At 43.1% G+C, this 28,000-nt stretch overlaps 1 protein-coding gene across 6 annotated transcripts in view; it reads left to right on the top strand.

Moving 5' to 3' along the window:
- Positions 1-28,000, top strand: part of prdm15 (PR domain containing 15) — an 82,416-nt gene that overhangs the window by 21,069 nt on the left and 33,347 nt on the right. For 3 of the 6 annotated variants that reach the window (XM_068041225.1, XM_068041228.1, XM_068041222.1), the window contains 11 exons: positions 525-678; positions 4,351-4,503; positions 6,508-6,607; positions 8,674-8,787; positions 10,929-11,027; positions 13,265-13,483; positions 18,967-19,114; positions 19,789-19,907; positions 20,956-21,050; positions 24,891-24,987; positions 27,435-27,605. In XM_068041225.1, the coding sequence (XP_067897326.1) occupies positions 525-678; positions 4,351-4,503; positions 6,508-6,607; positions 8,674-8,787; positions 10,929-11,027; positions 13,265-13,483; positions 18,967-19,114; positions 19,789-19,907; positions 20,956-21,050; positions 24,891-24,987; positions 27,435-27,605 (1,469 nt within the window). The remainder of the gene's footprint in view (positions 1-524; positions 679-4,350; positions 4,504-6,507; positions 6,608-8,673; positions 8,788-10,928; positions 11,028-13,264; positions 13,484-18,966; positions 19,115-19,788; positions 19,908-20,955; positions 21,051-24,890; positions 24,988-27,434; positions 27,606-28,000) is intronic. The other 3 variants (XM_068041223.1, XM_068041227.1, XM_068041226.1) reach the window with 3 other exon arrangements.

Genomic DNA, 28,000 nt, shown 5'->3' with positions numbered 1-28,000 from the left:
CCTGGACTACTCCAATATTACTCCAAGCACAGACCGTGACATGGTAAATCAGGGTGATATTGCCACACTCTGGGCTTAATTTTAACTTTCGCCCAGCCAGAATGGAGTAGGGGAGGGGTTGAGTTCGGGACGAGTTCACTTACCAGCCTGAAGCCACATCAGTCTCCCACCTGACACCATCATCTTTTCACCCACTTTGAAGTCGGCCGGGGTTCCCTCTGCAGGTAAACAAGGGTCTAATTTAATTGAGAAGCCACTGCACAATGACTCAATCCCTGTCTGTCACAAACTTGCATGCACTGTTCACTCCCCCCGCACCTCCCCCCCACTCCTTCCCCCACCACCACCCTCCTCCCTCAGTTAAAATCAACCCCTCTATGTCTGTGACCTTCTGAGGCAGACAAGCTGAAGATGTGCTGATCGATTTAAAATACGCTGAAATCAAAAATCATCATGTTTTCTGGTATGTGGTGTAAAGTCTGTTTCTCTGTGAAGACATATGCTATAATTTTCATAACATCTAGGTGCTCACTGCCATCCAGTTTGGAGATCAGACAGCTGGAAGATGGAAGTGAAGGGGTCTTTGCATTGTCTCCCCTGGTAAAACGCACACAGTTTGGACCATTTGAAGCCAAAAGGGTTTCCCAAGTGGAAAAAGAAGCGGCGTTTTCCCTGAAGGTAATCCCAGCTTTATCCTTTTCAGTCTGTTCCACCAATGGCCCAATGAGCTTATTCAGTGAGTAGATGAGCCAAACAGACCAGCGTGCTCCCACGTACAATTCACAGTCTGTGATGAGATTGCTAATCTTAGCTGTAGGGGGTACTGTCATTGCCCTGGAGAATCCTAGAAAAAAAATGGACTTGCATTTATATAGTACCGTACACAACCTCAGCTTAGGATGTTTCAAAGTGCCTTCCAACCAATTAAATTATTTTTGAAGCGTAGCCTGTGTCACAATTTGTGTACAGCAAACTACCACAAACAGTAATAACTATTTGCAGGTCATTGGGTTAAAGTCCATCCTCCACTAGAAAGGGGAAAATTGGCTAGGAGTTCCTGTTCCTGATAGCTATCCAGCAGCTTCTGGTGAAGCTAGGATTGGATTCAGCCACAGTGTCCCTGTGGTTGAATTCTTTTCTGTTGCACCTTGTAGGTAAAGTCCCCAGGAGTGAGGTGATAGCTGGCATACTGATCCCATGAGACTGTACCCAAACAAAAAGTTGATATCTTCAAGAGAGAAAAGGAAAAAATAAAGTGGAGAAAAATCAGTGAGAAAACAAAATGGTGGAGCTGAATCTTTGAGGAATTGATTTCTTTTTTTAAAAGTGGATCCTTGCTACAAAGTTTGTGTGATTGTGGGGATGGGGAGTAAAGAACATTCCTTCCCATCCCATTATTCAGTCTCTGAGTTGGGACAAGGGAGATGTGCGCTTGGTTGTTCCATATCTGTTTTGTGGGATTTATCCTTTGGATTTTCTGTTCTCCTCTTGGGAGCTATGGAGGAGGTTGTGTCCAGTTCACCTTTGGTATCATTCCACATCCTGCTAGTCTCCCAGGAAGAACTAAGATCTGACTGTAATAAAAGCAAAATACTGCGGATGCTGGAAATCTGAAATAAAAGCAGAAAGTGCTGGAAGTATTCAGCAGGTCAGGCAGCATCTGTGGAGAGAGAATGAGAGTTAACGTTTCAGGTCTGTGACCTTTCATCAGATTTAACTGTGGTGCGAATTATGGGAGTGAATACACACCCTACCAGCTCCTAGTGTAGCCAACACTCAAGTAACCTCCCCTACCCCCATATCTGCTTGCTTCCTGTTCTCCCTAACCCCCACCATTTTAATAGTTATTTCTATCCTTTTGGTTACTCCCAACATCTACTGCATCCTGACCCAAGACTCGCACGAAGAAGAGGAAGAAAGCCATTAATTTCTTGCTGGCTTTTCTGACCTTGGTGTTGGGAATTTATCAATTTACATAGAAACAATTAGCCTCTAATTGACCTTGGGATATGCCTATTTACAGCAATTCGATCTTGTGGCCTTGCAGGGGCAGGCAAATGTTAGCTGCAGTTTCAGCATAACTACAAAATAATATTTTGTGTGTCAAATGATATCTTGCTCCTGCCATTGTCAAAAAAGCATTCCGTCTAATCTGCCGTGAGCAATGTCATGGCAAAGACACTATACTTAAAAGTTCACTCGCTCTTAATCTTTAAGCTCTTCCAGTCACATCCAAGATTCCTGGGCAGGCAAGCAGCTTAGAATCATGGAATTTTACACCATGGAAGGAGGCCATTCGCCCCGTCATGCCTGTGCTAGCTCTTTTCAAGAGCTGTCTCGCATCTCAGCCTTTTAACCTTGCAAATTAGTCCTCTTAAAGTGCACGCCTAATTGCCTTTTGAAAGTTTCTGTGGAATCTGATTCCACCACCCTTTCAGGTAGCGCGTTTCTGGTCTTAACGCTGTGGGAAAAAATTCTTCTCATTTCCCGTCTAGCTCTTTTTGTCAATCATTTTAAATCTGTGAACTCTGTTTACCAAACTACTCACCAGAGAAAATAGTTTCTCCTTATTTGTTCTATCGAAGCCCCTCATAATTTTGAATATCTATTTTAGGTCTCCCCTTAACCATTTCCTGCTCTAAGGCTTTTGTTACCCTTAGTATTAGTCTACCCTGGACTTTATTTTATCTGGTCCCGACTTACGGAATGGTTCAATATAGCGCATTTGATGTTTGAATATACAGAAACCCTCACACTTTCTGACCCTGATCAGGGAACCAAAGGGTTTTGGTCAGCCTGACTTTTTTTCATAAAATGGCAAAGCAGACTGAAGATGGCAACACAATAAGCCTGAACCTGCAGAAAAGCAAAGTGGTGTGAGAATTATACCGGCAAAGAAGATGGAAACCTGCTGGGAGAAAAACAAAAATTCCTTGAATGACCACGAGCAGTAATAGAAAACCACAAAAGTGAGCATTTACCCATGTGGCTGTCTTGAAATTCAGTCAGCCATCTTGGTTAATTTGGTTAATCCAACATATTTAACATTAACGGTTTTGTTGGGATTAAATCGTCACTGTGCTAAGAAGCATACAAAAACAGTCAGGAGATAATTTTATTTAACAAAGAACAAAGAACAGTACAGCAGAGGAACAGGCCATTCGGCCCTCCAAGCATGCGCCGATCTTGATGCCTGCCTAAACTAACACCTTCTGCACTTCCGGGGCCCATATCACTCTATTCCCTTCCTAATCATGTATTTGTCAAGATGTCTCTTAAACGTCGCTATCGTATCTGCTTCCACCACCTCCCCTGGCTGCAAGTTCCAGGCAGTCACCACCCTCTGTGTAAAAAAACTTTCCTCGCACATCCCCTCTAAACTTTGCCCCTCGCACCTTAAACCTATGTCCCCTAGTAACTGACTCTTCCACCCTGGGAAAAAGCTTCTGACTATCCACTCTGTCCATGCCGCTCATAACTTTGTAAACCTCTATCATGTCGCCCCTCCACCTCCGTCGTTGCAGTGAAAACAATCCGAGTTTTTCCAACCTCTCCTCATAGCTAATGCCCTCCAGACCAGGCAATATCCTGGTAAACCTCCTCTGTACCCTCTCCAAAGCCTCCACGTCCTTCTGGTAGTGTGGCGACCAGAATTGCACGCAATATTCTAAGTGTGGCCTAACTAAAGTTCTGTACAGCTGCAACATGACTTGCCAATTTTTATACTCTATGCCCTGACCGATGAAGGCAAGCATGCCGTATGCCTTCTTGACTACCTTATCCACCTGCGTTGCCACTTTCAGTGACCTGTGGACCTGTACGCCCAGATCTCTCTGCCTGTCAATACTCCTAAGGGTTCTGCCATTTACTGTATACCTCCCACCTGCATTAGACCTTCCAAAATGCATTACCTCACATTTGTCCGGATTAAACTCCATCTGCCATTTCTCTGCCCAAGTCTCCAACCGATCTATATCCTGTTGTATCCTCTGACAATCCTCATCATTATCCGCAACTCCACCAACCTTTGTGTCGTCCGCAAACTCACTAATCAGACCAGCTACATTTTCCTCCAAATCATTTATATATACGACAAACAGCAAAGGTCCCAGCACTGATCCCTGCGGAACACCACTAGTCACATCCCTCCATTCCGAAAAACACCCATTTTATTTTAGCAATTCTTTTTCTCCTTGTTCTCCAATGAGCAAGTATTTGTCCTCTGCCCGTTTCTACTGCTGGGCACAGCTGAGGTCAGGAAATGGGTAATGTAAAATCCCTGCCGTGCAAGTACTGTTTGGAGAGTTGTACCTTTGGTAATCTCTTGGTCTGTTTAATTTTATGTACAAGGTTTTCCAGAAGGATGGGCCTGAAGTTTGCTTTGACACCACGAATGAAGAGGACTGCAACTGGATGATATTTGTAAGACCAGCAACCGATTTTCAACATCAGAATCTCACAGCCTATCAACACAGCCATGATATTTACTTCAACACGTTACAGGTATAGAGTTGGCCAATACTCCTGGCATCCATACACTGGAATTGCTCTAAACTTCTATACGATGGAAGGAGAATGAAAGGTTGCGGTGAGGACAAGTGTATTTTCTGTACCAACTGGGATGCTAGTCGGGATATAAGTGGCATATTGAGTTTGTACCTCAGCATCATGTGATTGCCTGAGGGGCAAAGAGAGAAATTTTCCCTCCACTGAATTGATCTAGTGTTTTTTCATCTTCTTTGATTTGCTTCTCCCAGGAGAGTACGTGACTGACAGCCGGGAGCACTGTTGGGGGTGGTCATGATGTCCTAAGGGACGAGCTTGCGGTGATATATATATTGATGATTAAGGGGATTGACAAAGTAGACGTAGAGAGGATGTTTCCTCTGGTGGGGCAATCTGGAACAAGAGGTCATAGTTTTAGGATAAGGGGTAGCAGATTTAAAACAGAGATGAGGAGAAATTACTTCTCTCAAAGGGTCGTGAGTCTGTGGAATTCACTACCCCAGAGTGCGGTGGATGCGGGGATATTGAGTAAATCTAAGGAGGAGATAGACAGATTTTTAATTAGTTAAGGGTTGAAGGTTATGGAGAATGGGTAGGAAAGTGGAGTTGAGGCAGAGATGAGATCAGCCATGATCGAATTAAATGGCGGAGCAGGCTCAACAGGCTGAATTGCCTACTCCTGCTCCTAGTTCTTATGTTCTTATGATGGAGGTCTTTAAGGTTATGACAGGTTATGAAGCTAAATAGAGATCAATAGCGTAAATCGTGATAATTTTTTCCCTGCTGTTTGGTGAGATGGTAACAAAAGTGCACCAATTTAAAACTTAATTAAAAATGAAAGGAGAGGTTAGAAAAGTTATTGTTATATGGAGGCTATTTAGATTGTCATTCGTTGAAAGAGAATACATAAATTCTTTTACAAGGTAATTAACTAATAGCTTGAAAATGTGAAATATTAAAAGGCGTAAGGATACGGCAGGAGAGTGAGATGCGATGAAGTTGAAAAAGTATCTGGAACAGACTTGATGGGCTGAATGGCCTGTTTGTGTGTCTGTAGAATCCTGTGAACTAGCCTTATTTTATTCACACATTTGTCTCCCATCCTCTCCGATGACATTGACTCCTTGCTGGGCCTTGGTTCCATCGACACTGGTGATAGTCTAGTGCCGTTATTCACTTGTGAGTATAGATGGCTTCAGGGGCTCTTCTGTCAACAGCTACAACTACTAACATTTACATAGCACCTTTAATGTAGCAAAACTTCCCAAGACGCTTCACCAGAGCGTAATCAGACACTGAGCCACATAAGGCAACATTAGGACATGTGACCAAAAACTTGGTCAGAGATTAAGGTTTTGGGGCACGTCTTTTAAGGAAGAGAGAGAGCGAGAACAAAGGATGAGACAGAGAACCCCTGATGGTTGGAGGTAGAAGGGGTTTGAGGAATGATCTGGAGCAAAGACCTGTTGTGGGAAGGAGACCATGATATCTCTGGCTTTTGGTAGCAGGAAATATGGGCAGTGCCAAGGCTTGATGAGCCTATGTTGATAGGCTGTGCTTTTCTATATCTTAAAGTTTCTTTTACTTCAGATCGTGAGCATTCAGTGTTTTTTTCTTAACTCCTATCATCCTTCACATTGTTATTGGCTGGGTATTAGCTGCATCCTTAGCTGGAGGTGATTTTGACAGTTTGTCTCCTGAAGTGATTCTGAACCTGGAATTATTGGAGCAGGACTGTGATGCACCTGGATGATCCAACTTGGCAATGAGCGGAAATTGCTACAAACTCAATTGACCAGAGGAATTCATACTCCCTCGTTTCAGAATTTTGATGAATGAGACTTCAATGTGTACTATATAATTTTCTTAAAAAAGACACAAGACAGTAACCACTCGAGTGTAACTCAGTAAAAGAGGAAAACCAATTCTAGTAGGAGGCTGTTTGGATTGGACCTGGGTCTGTTTATTTTTCCTTCAGGCCATTTTTCTTCTTTCTCACAGGATATCCAGCCTGGTACGGAGCTTCGAGTCTGGTATGCTGTGTTCTATGCAAAGAAAATGAATAAGTTAATGCTCAAACAAACAGCGAATCCAGTGAAGGGTAAGGAACAGGAAGACAGTGGTCAGGACTTGTTGGGTTGGGTCACTGGCGGGATTCTGCGTGTTCTTACGTTCATGTGTTTCCTGGTGCCCCCTTCTCCTTGTACCTCAAATGATAAGATTTTGATGGTGTAAAAGAGCAGAGGGCCATTGGTGTGGGTACAAGAGTAATTAAAATGTGTTGGCCATTAATAAAGGTACACGGTTTTGCATCTGGGACCAGGGCCATAGAATACGGAAGCAAGGAAGTATTGGTGAACTCGCATGAGGCTTCATTTAGGTTGCAGTTAGGGTATTGTATAACTTTTGGGTACCACATTATGGAAAGATATAAAAAAGACAATGTATTGTAGATTCTCTAGGATGTTACCAGGGATGAGGGATGTTACAGTTCTGTAACCAAAAGTTGTAAAGAAGCTGATATGCCAAGGATAGATGCTCAGATCATGGAGACACAGCTATGATGATCAAGTCACGTGGTATGAATGCCTGATGAATGAATTCTGACGAGGATCTTTTTATGGTGCATTGACAATTAGGAAGCGATTTCATGGTGGTCAGCAAAAGAGACATAGAAGGACCGCTTAAAAGCGACTTTGAAGTGGTGCAAAATGAATATCCACAAATGGGCGTAACTTGCTCAAGATAAGAAAACATGCTGGAAAAAAAAAACTGAAGCTATCTCCCAGCATTGCTGATTCTAAATGTAAATGCCAGCTCAGGAAATCTCACTTGAAAAATCAAGACCATCCCCACCTGGTATATTTGGGCTTCACTGTTCAATCTGGGGACATTCATTCCAAGTGCAAATAGGTCCCATCAATCACCAACGAACTCACCGCAAAAATTGATATTCAGCTGATGTCTTCCATGCTGAAGGAAAAACAAACCAGGGATGAGGTGTTCCAGTTATGAAGAGAGACTTGAGAAGTTAGGAGTTTTTTTTCACTGGAGCTGAGAAGGTTAAGAGGCGATCTGATGGAGGTGTTAAGAGTATGAATGGATTGCAATTAGGTAAATAAATAGGGATTGATTTGTTTCCATTGATCGATGAGACATTAATGAGAGGTTAGAAACTTCAGACCACAGAATTAAGTTGAAGGTTAGAAAAGAATTCTTTACACAAAGACTATTGATATCTTGAACTGTCTGCTTCAGCAGATTGTGACAAAATCCTTAAATTCTTTTGAAGGGAAATTTATATAATTGCCTGAAAAAGAGAACTATTAAAGTATTTGGAAATTGAGCAGGAGAGTTGGATTAGAATGTGTTCCTTGTGGAGAAAAAAACCCATCAACTTTTAAGAACAGATTAGATAGGTGGCCGCGGGAAAGAAAAATAGGAATGGGGCGGGCCCTTGGATTAGATCTACTGCTCCTGTGGAGGATAAACACCAAAATGGACTGGTTGGGCCCTGCAGCCTGTTTCCATGTTGGAATTGCACCGAAATTACAGATTAGGCACTGGGATGTCCAGTTAACCTGTTTCTGTGCTGTAAAATTCAACATGCCCCTCTCCTGTAGGATAATGATGGGGTATGGGTTTCTTGGGTAATAATATCCCTCTGGTACCAAGTAGCCACTCTTTGCATGTGAGCCAGACAAGTAAGTGTTGAAAAGCTGCCCAAGTGTCGGTGGGGGGAGAGGTCATCAATCCATGTTTATCTGATGTCCACATATTTACAAATCACTATCATGGTCACTAAGTAGCAGTCAAGAGCAGAAACCCTGACAGATCATTGTACTTACCCCTCTGTGGCCCTGGGGTAATGATGCTAATCGCAGTGCCCCAGTTCATATTGACCAGCTCAGTGTAAACCAGGGGTCAAACGTAAGACTTCTTGGTTTGTATGACCCTGTGTGGGAGGGAAGAATATTAACATTGTTTGGAATCCACACTATGGTGTGCCAGCAAAATTTACATTTGGACTGGGCACTGAACATGAATAAATCTGGTTCGTAATAGTTAATTATGCCTTAATTGCAGTTATGATGTGACTGGCATAGAGATCAGTTCTGAGTGAATAAAATGTATATCATTATTTATAGCCTCTCCCTTTTTCCCTAGATGAGAGGCAATGTGAAATCGACGAGTCCAAACTTATGCCAAAGATCCAATCTGTAACATCTTTATGTGACAAAGCCAGTAGTGATACCACAGTGTCTACAGCCCTGAATCCAAGTGAGTTATGCTGTAATTTTTCAGTGCAGTGCCATTCTGCTAAAGGAGCCACAGTCTGTTAAAGCTGCCGAGAGCAGGTACTTCAGTTATGGGGATGTGCTTGCTGGCGTTGGAACATGCTTTACAGATAACACACAGTCCATGTGATGATCTGGACTGGTCTCGATCATGTGCGGAGATCTGAGAGGAATTTTCTAAAGCATTTTGTCCAGTACTGGCCCTGGTGTCTTTTTTTTTTTACTCTTCCAGGAGATTAAATGACTGGGAGATGAGATGAGATGGGGTTGGGATTGGATGGGATAGAGAGGGGAGGGGAGTGTCTAGAATTGATGCCCCGGCCATCATGAATGTGGGACAGGCTTTTCTTTTCTTTTTGCTGTTCTTTTCCTGAGCATTTTAATTTAAGAAATCTAACTTTGGGTACCTAGTGTCAGCATCAGGCACTCTGAGGTCTGGTCCAGTTCAGCAAAACTCCAATAACTGCTGGAGTCCTGTGACTCAGGCCCCAGCTCAGAAGAGAAACCCCAAAAGTGCCTGTGTCAGATTTTCCATCTCACACACCAGCCACCTCCGAGTGCATCTGCCTAATTCATTGATTTTTTACAAATCAGGCATAGGTTAGTGCTGTGGACTTAGTGGGAGCAGGGCAGAGACTGCCTAAGCTCATATCCTTCAGGACTCTGTCTACCTGTCAGTTCACCAGTTTGCACTGAATTGAGATCCAAGAGGCACTGTCCCACCCAGACCCTGTGCTCTTTTTAAAAAAAAAAAGTCTGTGTGCAAAAATGACTCTGAGCAACACAAACCAGCTGTTGTACCCTGCCTCTCACCTTAACTCATCATATATTGTTGCGTACACAGAAAGGTACTGTCCCTGATCAAGACCTCACCACTTGGGCTCTTTGCGAACTGTTACATCTTTATTTGGAGACCAATTGCTGCTTTTCTTTCCGTGCGTTTTGTGCCAAATGCTATTTTTAAATCTTGCCATCTTATAAAAGACTGTGTGATCTCACGTGCAGTTCCAGACAGTGGTGTGCGATTTCTACCTTTCATGAGACAGGCCACTGGAAAAACAACAGCAAGAACTCTGCATATGTATAGCGCCTTTAATGTAGCAACGTATCCCCAAGGTGCTTCACAGGAGCGATTATCAAACAAAATTTCACACCGAGCCACGTAAGGAGTTATTAGGATAGATGACCAAAGCTTGTTCAGAGGTAGATTTAAGGAGAGTCTTAAAGGAGGAAAACTTGGAATCGCGGCGGCTCTTTGGCGTGTGGCCCTTTTTGCACCTGCTGCCGATTTCGGGTTTATACAATTCTGGGATGAAGATCGTGGCGGCACTTCAGGAGGCGATGGGTTAGTAATTAATGCAGGTATTTAAATATTTAAATAGCGGTCCTGTTGCCGAGGGGCGGGGGGGGTGGCTGCCACGAGGCCTCGACACTGCTGGCCCTATCGGACCAGGACCTGCTGGCGTCGAGGTCAGTGGCAGCCCTCATCCGGGGCCATCTTCAGGACCCCCCCACCCACCACGGATCCCAACATCAAGGGCTCTATCGACTCCAGCCCATTATCCCTTGCGTGGTGAACTAATGTGCCCCTTTCGCTCATGCTTTGACTGCTGGGATAGCCCCATCTGCTGATCGTGTTCCTGTACTTTTGAATTGCTGGAGCACGAGGAGGACAGGGAGTAGCCCTGATTTTATCACGGATGAATGTGGTTCAGGCAAAGCAACAAGTTTATCAAGGGCCATGTGTGAGGGGGTCCTTTGATTCAAGTAGCCCTTGGGGATAAGGAATTTTTTTGGAATGCGGCGTGCAGTGACTGCATGAAGGAGCATGTTGATAATAGTGCTAAAATGAAAAAAAAGGGAAACCTTTATAAACTCACTTCCTGATGAAAGCGGCCATTTGACACACCCTAGCTTATCCATGCAGAAAGAAACTCCACTTCCTTTGATATAGCCATTCCTTAAAAGAGTCCAGGATTTTCCCTCTATTATCCTGCCTGATAGTCCATTTCATACATGGTGACCAAGGCACTTCTTGCACCCTCCGCTGTCCCACTCTCCCCAGCTGCCTGCAGTTTAAAAGTCTGATGTTTTCTGTCATGGCTTATTTTGCTGTTCTTTCAGTCACAGATAAAGAAAGTGGGGTAGTCCCTGCAGTGGATCCGAACCAGTGGCCTTGCAGAGTCTGTTCCGCTGTCTTCCAAGAACCTCAGCTTCTCACAGGTGAGAGCAGCTACATTTTGCCTGACAGACTGAGTAGACTGCCCCAGGAATTGGTGATGTAGCCTTCATTGCTTTTGAATATGTAAATGACTTACTAGTTGAAACATAAAATTCTTAAGGGGCTTGACAGGATAGATGCTGAGGAAATATTTTCCCCTGTCTGGAGAATCTAGAACACAGACCTACACTCTCGGTGTGAGGGATCGGCCCTTCAGGACTGAGATGAGGAGAAATTTCTTGACTGTACTCCAGAGAGCTTTAGATGCTCAGTTACTGAGTATATTCAAGACAGAGGCCGAGAGATTTTTGGGTGCTATGGGAAATGGGAATAGTGCAGGAAGCTGAAGTTGAGGTGGAAGATCAGCCATAATCTTATTCAGTGGTGAAGCAATTGTTTCTGCAATTCCTATTTCTTATGTTCTTATGACCTGGATTCAGAATCAGCAGTGATGATGAACTCGAGTGAACTGCGGGTTCTAATGAAACACTTGCATGTAATTTGCAAGTGTATAGAATTACAGTAGATGATATTCAATATAAATAAATGTAAGGTCTTGCAAATTGGAAGAAAACAAATGGAGGATATACTTGTTGCACATTGTTGAAGTAGCTAGGGAAGGGCCCAAAAGCATTCTGGGAGTAATGGTAGACAACTCCAATCATTATTGAGCAATAATTAACAAATTGTGAAGCTGTATTTCCAAATCAGTCAAATTTAAGTCTTGAGATTTTCGTGCTGTATCTATATAATTCTCCAGTCAGAGCGCACCTTCATTCAGTGCTACCCAAACCCCAGAAGTGGTTTACTGAGTGATCGTGAGGCTTATCCCAGTGTAAGAAAATAGATTTTTGAGGGAAGATTTAAAAACATGAAGACTTTATCATTGAAAGGAGACGAATGAGAGGGCTCCTTATAATATGTGATATACAAAGTGCAATAGAAAAGACTAATCCTGAGCGTTGTTTCAAAATGAACCCTAACTGCAGGCCAAAAGATGCTGGTGCAAGCTATTTAAAGTCAAATTAGGACTGATGCCAGGAATCACTACTTTATGAACATATAAATAGTAAAAGGGTAGTCAAAGGAAGATTAGGGACTGGAAAGGAGATCTTCTTTTGGAGGTGGAGGGCATGGTTGAGGTGCTAAATATGCACTTTACATCTATCTTCACTAGAGAAAAGGATGCTGCCAATGTAACAGTAAAGAAGAAAGCAGTAGCAATATTGAATAGGATAAAAATAGATGAAGAGAAGGTACTTAAAAGGTTGGCAGTCTTCAAAATCATGAATTGTTTTGATAGCTTAAATAAGGAGGCAGAAGGGTCGGTAATCAGAGGACACAGATTTAACATAATTGGCAAAAAAAACAAAGGCGATATGAGGAAAGAGAAATTTATGCAGCGAGTTGTTGCGTTCTGGAATCCATGCCTGAAAGAGCGGTGGAAGCAGATCTAATAGTAACATTCAAAATGGAATCATCTGAATACTTGAAGGGAAAAAATTTACAGGGCTCTGTGGAAAGAGAAGGGGACTAATTGGATATTTCTACAAAAAGCTTAATAGACACAGTAGCTTGAATGGCCTCCTCTCTGCTGTATCATTCTATACTTTTACGTAAAGAATGATCAATACCTGGGATTGACTTCTGCTTCATGTAGTGGGTGCAAAAACTCTCAAGTCCTTCACGAGTCATGCAAGGATGAGTGAGATGGGCTGAATGGCCTGTCTCATCTGAGCGTAGACAGATGTAGCATGGAATGTTACCCTGTGACCATATTGCACCTAGATAGAATCCACAGCAGAATTCGATTTGGGGCTAACGAGTATTCATTCTGGGATTAATATTTGGAACTGGAACAGACAATCGAAACACAAAATGCGGGAAAAAAACAGCAGGGTAGATCTTGACTTTGTGCAACATCCCATTTTACATCGCTCCCATCTTTCTGGATGTCAACAGAAATTAAAAAAAACGCTTAAAGATGCATCACCTGCACAAAGTTAATATCTACCTCGGCAGATGTTGAATCAAAATATTAATGTTGCAGATGCTGAGGAACTAGCTAGCATTGCTAGCATTGTCCGTTCCAATTTCAGATTTCTAGCATACGTGACTTTTTTTTTTACCTAATCCCTATGATAGATTATTGAGTATTCACCACCAGCCTTACTTTGGCTGTGGGCACAGTTCGCTGTTTAAAAATTGTATTTTGTTTATATAATGTCGATTGCTGCAGACCATCTGATGAGTCACTTGGAGCAAGTCCATGGAATACCGCCACCTGCAAAAGATTCGACTCCCACTAAAGTTGCGGGCCCCCTCTCGTCTGACCGCCTGGCTGTCGTTGAAGTTGCTGCAAACTCAGAACAGAAGCCGAGGGCCAGAAGGCCTCGAAAGCTGAAGCTACGTAGGGATGAGCCTGAGCTGTTGCCTCCGGACCGGAATCAGACTGCAGGTTTTGACTTCAACTCTTTGTGCTGCTTGTAGAAAGAATGCAGTTTGAACTGGGGTTGGGGGTGGAGGGGGAGCTAATTGTAATATATATATGTAATATATTTTGCAGGTAAAAGCTTTAATGGTGGCATTTAAAAATGCAAATGATGGTTAAGTTTGGATAAATGCAATCATGTTATTGTGGAATTTTTAACTTTGGATTTTAAAAAATTGCAGCTTTACTTAGAACGTTAGAAAAGTAACATGCATAGATTGTAAATGAGTAATTTCCAATTTTTTGACACTCTTACTTTTTGAGATGCTGTGATTGTTGGGAATGTTTTTCGCCCCCTTGTTTTGTTGCTGGTTGCGTCAGAAATTCCAAATTCAGGGACTGCATCAAGAGGACATGGCATAGAGCTCCCTCTATACAGCTGAACAATGTGCCTCAACCAGGACCTTTCAATGCCTTGTTGCTTGAATCAGTGATATCATTTCCCATAATTGTAATCTCTCTACACTGAGATCACTGAGCTATTTCTTGTTGTATGTCAGCTGTCCCTCAACTCGAGGACGACGTCTATTCAAGAGTCTTGAGTTTCTGCCATGATTCTTCATGTGACTGAACAGGCCAATTTTCAACATGCAGATCTTTGGGCACATGAGGCAGGACATCTCATGAGGTAGTGGGATCCAGAGTGCAGGATTTGCTTCCTTTTCTTCCCTTCTGTGCTGTTGCCCGCCTCATCATTAAGGTGTTGGGACTCGAAGTGTGATGCAGCTTGATGGTCAAGTTGTTGCCATTCTGAGCGATTAGTAGCAAGCTCTTCCCAGTTGTTAAGGTCAATGCAGCCTCACTTTAAAGAGAGCTTTAGTGTATCTTTGAAGCATTTTCTTTGTCTCCTCCTGGAATGTTGGCCATTTGAGAGTTGAGAAAACAAAACCGGGCAGGGGACATGGTTTTCAGCCATGTGGACACAGCGGCCAGTCCGTTGGAGTTGATTGTGCAGGTGTTTTGCTGGAATACTTGTGGAGCTGGCTTCAAGAAGCATGCTAACATTTGCTTGACTGTTCTCCCATTGAATCCAGAGGAAATGATTGAGGCATTGCTGATGGAATTTCTCTAGCGCTCTTATGTGTCACTGATACACAGTCCAAGTCTCACTGCAGTACAGGAGTGTGGTGGCTGCTCTGTACACTACTTGTTGTCAAACATTTGCTGCCGCACTTTGTAGAAGGCTGAGCTGGCACAGCTGATCCGCTGTTGGATCTCCTCATCAATGATGACCTTTTGAGAGAGGTAACTGCCATGGTATGAGAAGTACTCAACGTGTTTCATAGTCTCTCCTTCAACATATATGAGAGGTGGAATATTGGGCTGACCAGGTGTGGGTTGATATGAATTTTGTTTTGGCAGCATTCAATGATAGGCCAAGAGTTTCCTGTATGCAGAATTGAAGCAAGTGAGAGTGACTTGCAAATCTGATGCAGAGTGGGCAACGACATTGCAGTCATCCGCAAACGGTAGATCATTTACATCTACAATGGTCAGTTCAGTTTTGGCATGGAGGTGACCGAGGTTAAAGAGCTTTCCATCTAGGCGGTATTTAATACTGACACAGAGGGTAGTTGAACTTTGATGAGGTAAATAGCCACTGTCAGGTAGATTGTAAATAGTATGGGGGTTATCACACAGCCTTGCTTGACCCCAGTCTGGATTTTAAAGAGTCTGTTTCAGATCTCCCACTCAAGACAGTTTCAGTCATGAAGCAGTTTCAGGATTGTGATGAAATTCCTTGGACATCCAAATCATTGGAGCACAATCCACAGAGCCTTGTAATTTACTGAGTCAAATGCTTTAGTCATGTTGATGAATGCAATGAAGAGTTCCTGATGTTGTTCTGGCCATTTTTCTTGGATTTTCTTTTTCTTGTTGGTGATCGGGTCAAGAACAGTTTGCTGATGTGGATTTCTATATCTTGAGAGCAGATTTGGTGAAGTCTATAAATGTTCTATTTTGCAGTTGGGTAGCGCTTATGCCTTTGAGTCAGAAGGTTTGTGCCCTACTGTGGGAATTGCACATGTAATTTAAACTCAAGTGCAATAATGAGGGAGTGATGCATTCCCAAAGGCAGCATTACATACATACAAATATATATGTAGGTACCAAACATACATATGAAAAGAAAGTTGAGAAAGTAATCAGTAATCATCCTATCCTAACAGAAAGGAGAAAGAACTTCATTAATATACAGCCTTTCATGACCTCCATGCCCCAAAGTACTTTACAGCCAATGAAGCAGTTTTGAAAGGCAGTCAGTGTTATAATATTGGGAAACGTGACTGCCAATTTGCACTACAAGGTCCCACTAACAGCAATGACCAGATAATCTGTTTTAATGAAGTCGATTGAGGATTAAATATTGCTCAGGATACGAGGAGAACTCTCTCTACTTTTCTTCAAATAGCATCATAGGATTTTTCCATCCATCTGAGAAGGCAGTTGGGGCCTTGATTTAATATCTCATCTGAAAGATGGCACCACTGACAGTGCAGCACTCTTTCAGTACCATATTAGTGTGTCAGCCTAATGTACTCAAGTCTCTGGAGTGGGGTTTGAACCCAGGACCTTCTGATTCAAAAGCAGGAGTACTACCAATTGAGCCACCCTGACACCTAATAGTCAGGTGGATGTTAAAGTAGGTGACAGCAGGCTTAGTATTTTGGAAAGATGAGACCAAATGGACCTGCTGTGGACCTTTACCTGGAACCATACAACCGTAGAAAAGTTGAGCACGGAAAGAGGCCATTCAGTCCATCGTGTCTGTGCCAGCTGAAAAAAACAGCCTCCCAATCTAATCCCACCTTCCAGCACCTGGTCCGTAGCCTTGCAGGTTACAGCACTTCAGGTGCAGGTCCAGGTACCTTTTAAATGAGTTGGGGGTTTCTGACTCCACCACCGATCCAGGCAGTGAATTCCAGACACTCACCACCCTCTGGGTGAAAAAGTTGTTCCTCCTGTCCCCTCTAATCCTTCTACCAATCACCTTAAATCTGTGCCCCCTGGTAATTGATCTCTCTGCTAGGTGAAACCGATCCTTCCTGTCTACTCTATCTAGGTCCCTCATAATTTTATACACCTCAATTAAGTCATCCCTCAATCTCCTCTGTTCTAAGGAAAACGACCCTAGCCTATCCAATCTTTCCTCAGCTGCAATTTTCTAGCCCTGGCAACATTCTTGTAAATATCCTCTGTACTCTTTCCAGAGCAATTATATCCTTCCTGTAATGTAGTGACCAGAACTGTATGCAATACTCCAGCTGTGGCCTAACCAGTGTTTTAAACAGATCCAGCATAACATCCCTTCTTTTGTATTCTGTACCTCAGCCAATAAAGGAAAGCATTCCATATGCCTTCTTCACCACTTTATCTACCTGTCCTGCCACCTTCAGGGACCTGTGGACATACACTCCAAGGTCTCTCACTTAATATAAGAACGTAAGAAATAGGAGCAGGTGCAGAACATTCAGCCCGTCAAGCCTGCCCCGCCATTCAATAAGATCATGGCTGATCTGCCCCAGACCTCACCTCCTCTTTCGTGCCAGCTCCTCATAGCCCTCAACTCCCTGACATTTCAAAAATCTACCTCCTCTTTAAATAATTTCAGTGATCCAGCCTCCACAACTCTCTGGGATAGAGAATTTCAGAGATTCACTACCCTCTGAGAGAAGAAATTCTTTGCATCTCAGTTTTAAATTAGTGTCCCCTTATTCTGTAACTATGTCCCCTAGTTCGAGATTCCCCCACTAGTGGAAAAATCTCAACATCAACCCCTCTCAGTATCCTCCTGTTTATTGTGTATTCCCTTGCTTTGATGGCCCTCCCCAAATGCATTACCTCACACTTCTCTGGATTGAATTCCATTTGCCACTTTCCCGCCCACTCAACCAAACCATTTATCATTCTGGAGTCTACAGTTATCCTCTTCACTATCAATTACACGGCCAATTTTTGTGTCATCTGCAAATTTTCCAATCATGCCTCCCACATTTAAGTCCAAATCATTAATATATACCACAAACAGCAAGGGTCTCAACACTGAGCCCAGTGGAACACCACTGGAAACCACCTTCCATTTGTAAAAACGTCCGTCGATCATTACCCTTTGTCCCTGTCCCTGAGCCAATTTTGGATCCAGCTCACCACATTCCCCTGCATCCCATGGGCTTTTACTTTTTGACCAGTCTGCAATGTGGGACATTGTCAGATGCCTTACTAAAATCCATGTAGACAACATCCATTGCACTACCCTCATCAATCCTCCTTGTTACTTCCTCAAAAAATTCAATTACGTTAGTAAGACACAACTTTCCCATAACAAATCCACGTTGGCTATCGCTGATTAATCTCTGCCTTTCTAAGTGACAGTTTATCCTGTCTCTCAGAGTTGATTCTAATAATTTGCCCACCACCAAGGTCAGACTGACCAGCCGATAATTACTTGGCCTGTACCTCACACCCTTTTTAAACAATGGTACAACGTTCACAGACCTCCAATCCCCTGGTACCTCATCTGTATCTAGTGAGGATTTGAAGATGATCCTCAGAGCATCAGCTATTTCCTTCCTGGCTTCCTTTAACAGCCTGGGATACAATACATCCAACCCTGGTGATTTATCCACTTTCAAGGAAGTCAGACCCTCTAGTACTTCCTCTCTCACTATGCTTATTGTATCTAATATTTCACACTCCTCCTCTTGAACTACAATGTGTGCATCATCCCTCTCCTTTGTGAAGACAGAGACAAAGAACTTCTGAAGAACCCTGCCCACATCTTCTGCATCCATGCATATGTTACCTTGTATACCTATGTAATACACTAGTTTAGTCCCAAATGGAGTATTGTGTCTAGTTCTGGGCACCATATTTTCGGAAGGACATGAAGGCTTTGGAGAGGGTAGAGATTTACTTTACTGCTTCCAGGAATGAGGGATTACAGTTACATGGCTAGACCTGAGATGCTGGGATTGTTCTTCGTAGAGCAGTGGATGCTAGGAGGAGATTTAAGCGAGATGTTTAAAACCATGAAGGGTTTAGATAGAGTAAATAAAGAGAAACTGTACCAATGGCTGAAGGGTTGATAACCAGAGGGCACAGATTTAAAATGATTGACAAAAGAACCAGAGGCGACAGCAGGAAAAGCTTTTTTTTCACACGAGTGGTTAGGATTTGGAACGCTCTGCCTGATAGGGTGGTGGATGCAGAATCAATAGTATCCTTCAAAAGGGAATTGGATAAATACTTGAAGGAGAGATTGGGACTAACTCGATTGCTCTTCAAAGCAGGCGCAGACTCGATGAGCCGAATGGCAGCCTCCTGTGTTGTATTATTCTATGATTCAATCACTTGGTAAGAGTAGAATCCCGGTCCCAACAGGTAAATGATGGCGTTAAAACCTATTGCACTGCCCTTTCTCTAATTCTTTTTCCCATCTCTTCTTGCAGTGTCTGCACGAATTGTGAAAACTCCTTCAGCAGCTGCACCTTTGGAAGCTCCTGTACGTGAAGGAAAATTGGATGAAGTGTTAAATCCTGGAAAAATGTTGCGAAATGGCCGTCACGTGCGCCCCAGTTTGAGGCAAGTCCCAAGAAGGTGAAGATTTTATTTATTTGTCTACTGTCTCTTTGCTTCTCCCCTCCCCTCTGCCTGCCAACAGCCTGCAGACCACCGCAATTTCCCCCTCTTCGATGCAATACAATTTCTTCTGTGATAGACTTTCTGGAGATTTGGGAACAATGGCAGGTATATGGGATTGGGACTCCTGCTCATGTAGAGGCTACATCAGGGTGGTGGGAGTCTAGGACAAGGGGCCATAGCCTTAAAATCAAAGCTAGGCCATTCAGGATAGAAGTTAGGAAGCACTTCATGCATAGGGCGGTAAAAGTGTGGAAATCTCTCCCACAAAAAAGCAGTACATAGTAACTCAATCAACAGTTTTAAATCTTGGCTCGACGGATTTTTTGCCAGCCAAGGGATTTTGAGTCAAGGTGGTTGGATGGAGTTAAGATACAGATCACTCATGATCTCGTTGAATTTCGGAATAGGCTTTATGGGACTGAATGGCATTTTCCTGTGTGTATAAACACCAACGTGGAGTAGTTGAACCTCTTTCTATACTGTAAAATCAATGTGGTTCTGTGGATGAACTGGGACGAGACAACTAGCATTACTTCATCCATGTCTATCTTGTGATTTTGTGAAGCAATGCCTTTATAAGCCGTGTAATGCAGTTGGGGTTTAATGTGTATTCTTGTACCAACCCACAGGCCTGACACACGCAGAAAGATTTTAAGGGGTCTGGGTGACCAGCGAGTCTATCAGTGCCATCTCTGCAACAAGTTTTTCAACAACAGCAGCAACCTAAAGAGACACATCCGTTCCCACGGTAACGTCAACATTTTAGCATCAAGCCCTGTTACTTAGAACAAACAAATTATCGAGGCAGTAAAATGACTGCTGTGTGATGTATATTTTCTATAAATGTAAACACTCTGTTCTCACTGAGCTAGGAGCGCTTTATACATATGTAAAATGCTTTTTCCCCACTTGTATTAAAAAATTCTTGCCCTCTTGTTCTGTGGTGATGCCCGTTGCTGGGATAGAGCACCAGAGCACTTGCCTGTTCTCTGGTACCTTCTCTTGTTGTGATTTTTCAAGTCTGAGTCTGGACAGTGAGTGCTGATAAACTGTTTAATTGAAGGAGCAGGAAGCCTGCTTTTGACCTCATTCAATGCCCACAGAAGTGTTCTTTTCGGCAGCAACCGCTAGATAACAGACAGTAGTGACAATACACAGTAGATCTCCATCTACATTGCCACTTACACCATGCCTAGGTCTGACATAGCATAGGTTAGACACAGAGCAATGTTTTCTCCATATTGACTTGTAAAGCACTGTCCGGTGAGCTGTATCTTGGGTTCGATACAGAGTGAGACCCCATCTGCACTGCCTTCTCATATGTCCCCAGGTCAAGTATGGCACTTGTTTAGCAGGGCAAAGCTCCCTCCAGTGCAGTCTAGGTCAGATATAATAAGGGTTAAAAGTGGAACACATTTCCCTCTATATAACCATTCTAAGAACACATTTAATAAGTATTAGATGCTGGGTAAAATTCCTTCTACAGTGCCTGTCATATACATAACAGTGATGCTGTAGAATTCTATTATGTAGTGACCCATCGTGTCCTTTCTGTATATCACTGATGGGTATTGACTCATTAAATTTCACTGTACAATAATAGCTGGGTACTGAGCATTGAGTTGCTTTATATGATCTGACAAAAACGGAGTCATTGAACTCTTCCTGTCAGAGCACTAATTGGTAGAGACCCATTGAGTTTCTCCTGTACTATCGCTGATGCCTACCGACCTTGCTGGATTGGCCCCTTTAATAACAGGTCAGGACATGTTCATTTGATTCTGCTCTGCCCACAGGTGATAAGCTTTACAAATGTGATGAATGCGAGAAAGAATTTAGCCGCAAGGAGAGTCTGAAACAACACGTTTCCTATAAACACAGCAGGAATGAGGTGAGAACAGAATCACTGATGTGGATTGATCCTTTATTGAGATTCCTATGGTAAAGTAAGCAAATTTTACTACAGTTAGTTGGGCAGAAGCATAATGCTCCCCTCCCCCATTCCTGTGCTGTCCAACATGGTAAGAGGATATCGAGTAGACCTCTTAGATCTCTTGTGATGTGCTTTGTAATCACCTATTGGGAGGCTTTTGTTTCCAATTGTAAAACCCTCACAAAAGTCACCATCAATGTTGAAAAGAGGAAGAGAGAAGACGAGGTAAATCAGGAAGTAGTTTAGGTGGAGCTTAAAAGCCCTTGGATTGTATAAGGAATGAAACACTGAGGGTGATGACAGACAGACTTTTATTTATATAGTGCATTTCACAACCTCAGGACATCCCAAAGTGCTTCACAGCCAATGAAGTACTTTTGAAGTTTGGACACTGTTGTAATGTGGGAAACGCAGGAACCAATTTGCGCACAGCAGGCTCTCACAACTAGAGCATGGCTACCCGACCTGAACCCGACGACATGTGTCGGGGTCGGGTCGGGTCGCTCTTCTGGGTCTGGCATTCGGGCTCGGGTTGAATCGGGCTGGGTCCGACACAGTGACAGCCAGGACGGCAAACACTCTGCACTAGTCTGCAGTGAGCGATTCCATCCAAGGTAGAGCACAACCTCTTCAATAAAGTTGATTATATTCCTGCAGTCGGGTCGGGTGTGGGGAAAAATGAAAGGACTCGGGCCGGGTCGGGCTCGGGTTGTATGTGGTTCTATCGGGCTTGGATCGGGTTTCGTTTCCTGACCCGAGCAGGCGTTTACCCACAACGTCAGTGTGATAGTGACCTGATCATCGGTTTTAGTGATGTTGATTGAGGGGTAAAAATTGACCAGGACACCAGGATAACTCTCCTGCTCGTCTTCAAAATAGTGGAGATGAGGCCTTGGTTTAACGTCGCATCCGAAAGACAGCACCTCCGACAGTGCTGCACTCCCTCAGTGCTGTACTGGAGTGCAGTCTAGATATTTGTGCTCAGGTCTTTGGAGTGGGGCTTGAACCTTCAGACTTGGAAGCAAGAGTGTTACCAAATGAGCCACAGCTAACACTGAGGGTGGCGTTCCATGGCTTTGAGATCCTGGAGGTGGAAGAGAAGAGTGAGTTAGAGTGATGCTGCAATGTATACCATATTGTATTTGAAGTTTAGAGATAAGCTCAGAGGAGCCATCTGCTTGGCATCTCCCTACAACAGCACAGCGGAGATTGAGAACTTGGTTTGTTAAAGTGTGTCAAAGGAAATGGGAACAGGAATAGAGGAGATAATAGACACCAACTCATCTCACCCATCTGTGATGCAAGCTGTTACTGCACTACCCATCAAAATTCAACTATCATCAGACCGAGGATGATGTCCAATTTCATACATGCTGAAATTCAGAAAAAAAACCACACTGATGATTAATTGGATTTATCGAGTCAGTATGGTACGGAAGGAGGCCATTTGGCCCATCGGGTCCATACTGGTTCTCTGTAGAGCAATCCAGTCAGTCCCATTTCCCCTGCTCTATCTCTGAAGCCCTGCAAGTTTATTTCCTTCTTGTGCCCATCCAATTTCCTTTTGAAATCATTGAGTTTCTTTGCTTTCACCACCTTTGCAGGCAGTGAGTTCCAAGTCATTACCACTTGCTGCATGAAAAAAGGTTAGTCATCCACCCCAGCATCTCTTGCCCAAAGCCTTAAATTTGTGTCGCCTAGACATTATATAACAACAACTTATATTTATTTGGCATCTTTAACATTAAAACCTCCCAAGGTACTTCACAGGAGCATTATAAATGTGACACCGAATTGCATAAGGTGATATTAGGTCAGATGACCAAAAGCTTTGTCTAAGAAGTAGGTTTTAAGGAGTGTCTGAATGGAAGAAAGGGAGGTAGAGAGGGTATTCCAGAGCTTGGAGCTAGGCAACTGAAGGTACAGCCTCCAATAGTGGAGAAATTAAAATCAGGAATGCTCGAGGCGAGAATTGGTGGAGCACCGATATCTTGGAGGGTTTTGGAGCTGGAGGAGATTACAGAGATAGAGAGGGGTGATATTCTACTCTGGAAAGCCAGTTGGTGAAGTATCATACTGGAGCCAATCTTCACTCTGTCTTACATTTACTTGCAATGTGAAATATTACAAGCATACACCTCCTAACTCAACCAAACTACAGTTTCAGTAAGTGTCTCTTCATATGTGCGCAAGTGAAACCCCAATTAATGCCCTTCACCCGCATGTAATTTAACACAATTGATATACAATTAACAGGCGAGGCCATGGAGGGATTTGAAAACAGGATGAGAATTAGAAAATAAAGGAGATGCTTGACCGGGAGCCAATGTAGGTCAGCAAGCACAGGGTTTTTCTTTTAATTCTTTCATGGGAAGTGGGTGTCGCTGGCAAGGCCAGCATTTGTTGCCCATCCCTAATTGCCCTTGACAAATGCGTGACTTGATAGGCCATTTCAGAGGGCAGTTAAGAGTCAACCACATTGCTGCGGGTCTGGAGTCACATGTAGTTCAGACCAGGTAAGGACAGCAGATTTCCTTCCTTAAAGGACATTAATGAACCAGATGGGTTTTTAACGACAACCAATGATAGTTTCATGGCACTATTACTGAGACCAGCTTTCAACTGCAGATTTTTTAATTAACTAATTGAATTTGTTAATTAATTGAATTTAAATTCCACCAACTGACGTGGTGGGATTTGAACCTGTGTCCCCAGGGCATTGGTCTGGGCCTCTGGATTACTAGTTCAGTGACATTACCACCAAGTCACCGTCTTGGGACTTGGTGCGAGTTAAGACACAGGCAGCAGAGTTTGGGATGACCTCAAATTTGCGGAGAATGTTTGGGACCAGCCAGGAATAGTCAAGTCTAAAGGTAACGAAGGCATGAATGAGGGTTTCAGCAGCAGAAGAGACAGGGGTGAAGTCAGGCGATGTTACAGATGTGGAACTAGGCAGTCTGAGTGACAGCACAAATATGAGGTCAGAAGCTCATCTCTGGGTCAAATGTGACACCAAGTTTGCGAAAAGACTGGCTTAACCTCAGACTGTTGCCAGGGAGAGGGATGGAGTCAGTAGCTAGGAACAGAGTTTGGAGCGGGGACCGAAAAAGATGGCTTTAGTCTTCCCAATATTGGAAATTTCTGCTCATCTAGTACTGGATGTTGGATAAGCAGTCTGTAAAATTCTGTGTAATACATGTGGTTGTAGCAATGTTACACATTTTGGAAGTGAAGGGACAATGTTTAAACAGGCCATACCATCTAGACACTCCATTTCAAAGTGGCTTATGTTTTAGCCAGATATAATGCCAGTTGTTAGACCAGTTTTACCATAGAACTGCTATTATATCCCATATTCTGCTGTTGTTATTAGATGTCATAGAGTTATTTATGGCACAGATGGAGGCTATTCTGCCCATCGAGTCCATGCCAGCTCTCCACAGCGCAGTCCAGTCAGTCCCACTCCCCCTCTCGATCCCTGTAGCCCTGCAAGTTTATTTTCTTCAACTGCCCATTCAATTTACTTTTGAAGTCATTGATTGTTTCCACTTCCTCCACCGTTATGGGCAGCGAGTTCCATGTTGCCCAGTTTAATATATAGTATACCCAAATATTACATTCTGTTCTAGTTAAACCATATACCAAGTTATTACGGTAGTTGAACTGTATGCAACTTAATACTAGTTTATTGTGCTAGTTATTATGCTGTGTGTTAGTTAGTATACCACACACCAGTCATATTATGCATCAGTTATAGGTTGCATCAGTTATTATACCGTGGCTGCTGTTATTCCACAGGTGGACGATAGCTACCTGTTCCAGTGTAACACATGTCTAAAAGCTTTTCGTATCAGGACTGCTCTGGAGTTTCACAACTGCCGAACAGGTAAAAGAGGTAAATTTGCTGTTGGTGGAAGTAGCTGGCCCTGTAAGGGACTGTTTCTTCTTTTTTTGGACACCCCAATTCTAAACTTTTACTCCTGTTAAACTAGTTACCCCTCCCTGTCCCAGAGGTGCTGTGACCATCTGCAGCTTAGTTGCTGCCCAGACTGAAATCGGCTCACTCAGCACGGACCAGGAAAAGAAACTGGGATTTTCCTGGCTCAGCTTCGGTTCACAGGTTTACTTAGTCGCAAAGCCACAGAGGGTTTCAGAACTTGGAGAAATCCTGTGGGCGTAATGTGCTTTACACACCTCCCTGCCCATCTTTACATTTCATGCAATAGCTGGGTTTCCACAGGCTTCCGCTTTTCTTTAAGGATTCTCCTGTAACTCCTCCATTGTATCCAGGACTGTCACGGTTTGTTAGATGGTTCCTCCCACAGGCACCGACTAGCAAGATCTACTAGAATGCCTTTTTTGAGCCAGTTGAGTACCATTGTGTTAATGCAACAAGAGTAAATGGGGGAGGTGGGGTCATGTTGAATTTTTTTTATTCGTTTGTGGGATGTGGGCGTTGCTGACTAGGCCAGCATTTATTGCCTTTCCCTAATTGTCCTTGAACTGAGTGGCTTGCTAGGCCATTTCAGAGGGCAGTTAAGAGTCAGCCACATTGTTGTGGGTCTGGAGTCACATGTAGGCCAGACCAGACTTGCTGTCGGGGGAGATGGTGGAAGCAGGTACGATAATGACGTTTAAGAGGCATCTTGACAAATACATGAATAGGATGGGAATAGAGGGATACGGTCCCCGGAAGTGCAGAAGGTTTTAATTTAGGCAGGCATCAAGATCGGCGCAGGCTTGGAGGGCCGAATGGCCTGTTCCTGTGCTGTACTGTTCTTTGTTCTTTGTCCTTTATAAGGACGGTAGATCATCTTTCCTAAAGGATATTCCTAAAGGGCATTAGTGAACCAGATGGGTTTTTATAACAATCAACAATGGTTTCTTGGTCACCATTAGACTAGCTTTTAATTCCAGTTTTATTAATTGAATTTAAATTTCACCATCTGCCATGGTGGGATTTGAACCCATGCCCCCAGAGCATTAGCCTGGGCTGTAGATTACTAGTCCAGTAACATTACCACTACGCCACCACCTCCCCTTAAGTTGTGCAAGGTTGTCAAAAATGTATGGACTATAGGGAGATTATACTTAATATTCTGAATGACTGATAGATGACTGGATAATTAGTTTTATTGAACTAACAATACCAAGGAAACTAACCATACAAAGCTTCTGAAAAAATAGTAATGAAGAATTACTGACAAGCCTACAAACAGTACAAACTACTGAAAAGCTACAATGAAATAACGAGCAATACAAAAATACTCCAAAGAAACTAGTGGTGGCAAACTACTGGTTAATTACTCTAGAACAAAGTAAATTAGTGGGTTTGGTTGTGTAGTGGTCATATTACTGGACTAGTAAGCCAGAGGCCTGAAGGGCAGCTATGTGATCTATCATCGGGAGCCCAGCTTGCTGACACATGACGGATTGTATTTGTAAACAACTAGCGCAGGAACAAGAAGTGACTTGAGAGATGAGACCTTGGTTATCATCCCTTTTGTTCAGGCTGTTCTGATCAAGTGGCCAATTTTAAGAATCTTAACAGTGAGTATACACAGGCTAATCATTCACACGGGTATCACTGCTAATCTGATCATGTCCCCTTCCATCAATCCAGGAGCTTGAACCTTGATGGATTTTAATTCAGGAGTACTGAAACCAAGTGAAGGGCCTCCAATATTACGTTGACTGAGATGAGCAAACCTATGATCATGACCACCTTGATTGATATGGCTCAGAATAACATTTCCCTTATTAATGATTAAGTCATCAGAAACTCCTCCATTATTATTCATAATTATGTGGTCTGTCAGAAGAACTTTTCCCCTTAAAGTATTTATCCAATTCCTGTTTGAAATTTACTATTGAATCTGATTCTGTAGGCAGTGCATTCCTGGTCATAACTTGCCGTGTAAAAACAAAAAAGCTTCTCCTCATCTTCTGTCTGTTTCTTTTGGCAATTGCTGTAACTCAGTAATCAGAGAATACAGATTTAAATTAATTGGTTTAAGAATTGGAGGGGGGATGAGAATTTTTTTAATGTTGCGATTTATTATCTGTAAGGCACTGTCTAAAAGGGTGGCGGAAGCAGATTCAATAGTGACTTTCAAAAAGGAATTGGAGATGAGAAAAGTTGCAGGGCTATGGGGAATGAGTAGGGTAAGTGGGACTAATTGGATAGCTCTGTCAAAGAGACAGCACAGGCACGATGGGCCGAATGCCTTCCTTTTGGAGTGTATGATTCTAGAATTGTCAACAAATATACTGGTGCTGCATTTTGTCTTGAGGCTAAGTTATTTTCTTCTCTTGCATCTTTGTGTGCTTTGATTTATTTAGATGACAAAACATTCCAGTGTGACATGTGCTTCAGGTTCTTCTCAACCAACAGTAACCTCTCAAAACACAAAAAGAAACACGGAGACAAGAAGTTCTCCTGCGATACCTGCGGGAAGATGTTTTACCGGAAGGACGTCATGTTGGACCACCAGAGGCGGCACACGGAAGGTGGTGTGTGATCGGTGTCTGCCGCTTTCCGGGGATAATTATAACCAGAGTAGTTATGTTGTTCTGTGGCAAATGTAGGGCTTGTTCACCACTCCAGCCCTCCTGCTGCTGTTAGCATTAACAATCATGCACAGGGTAGAAATGTGGGTTACTTTTTTGAGGTCTTAAGTGAATCAATTCTGAGCATCCTCCTTTTTTTTTTAGAATATTAGAATATTACAGCGCAGTACAGGCCCTTCGGCCCTCGATGTTGCGCCGAGCTGTGAAACCATCTGATCTACACTATTCCATTTTCATCCATGTGTCTATCCAATGTCCACTTAAATGCCCTTAATGTTGGCGAATCTACTACTGCTGCAGGCAGGGCATTCCACGCCCTTATTACTCTCTGAGTAAAG

The sequence above is a fragment of the Heterodontus francisci genome, chromosome 10 (genome assembly GCF_036365525.1).
Source record: "Heterodontus francisci isolate sHetFra1 chromosome 10, sHetFra1.hap1, whole genome shotgun sequence".
NCBI classification, from domain to species: domain Eukaryota; kingdom Metazoa; phylum Chordata; class Chondrichthyes; order Heterodontiformes; family Heterodontidae; genus Heterodontus; species Heterodontus francisci.
The sequence above is the reverse complement of the archived record's forward strand: the minus strand, read 5'-3'. Positions and strand labels throughout refer to the sequence as shown.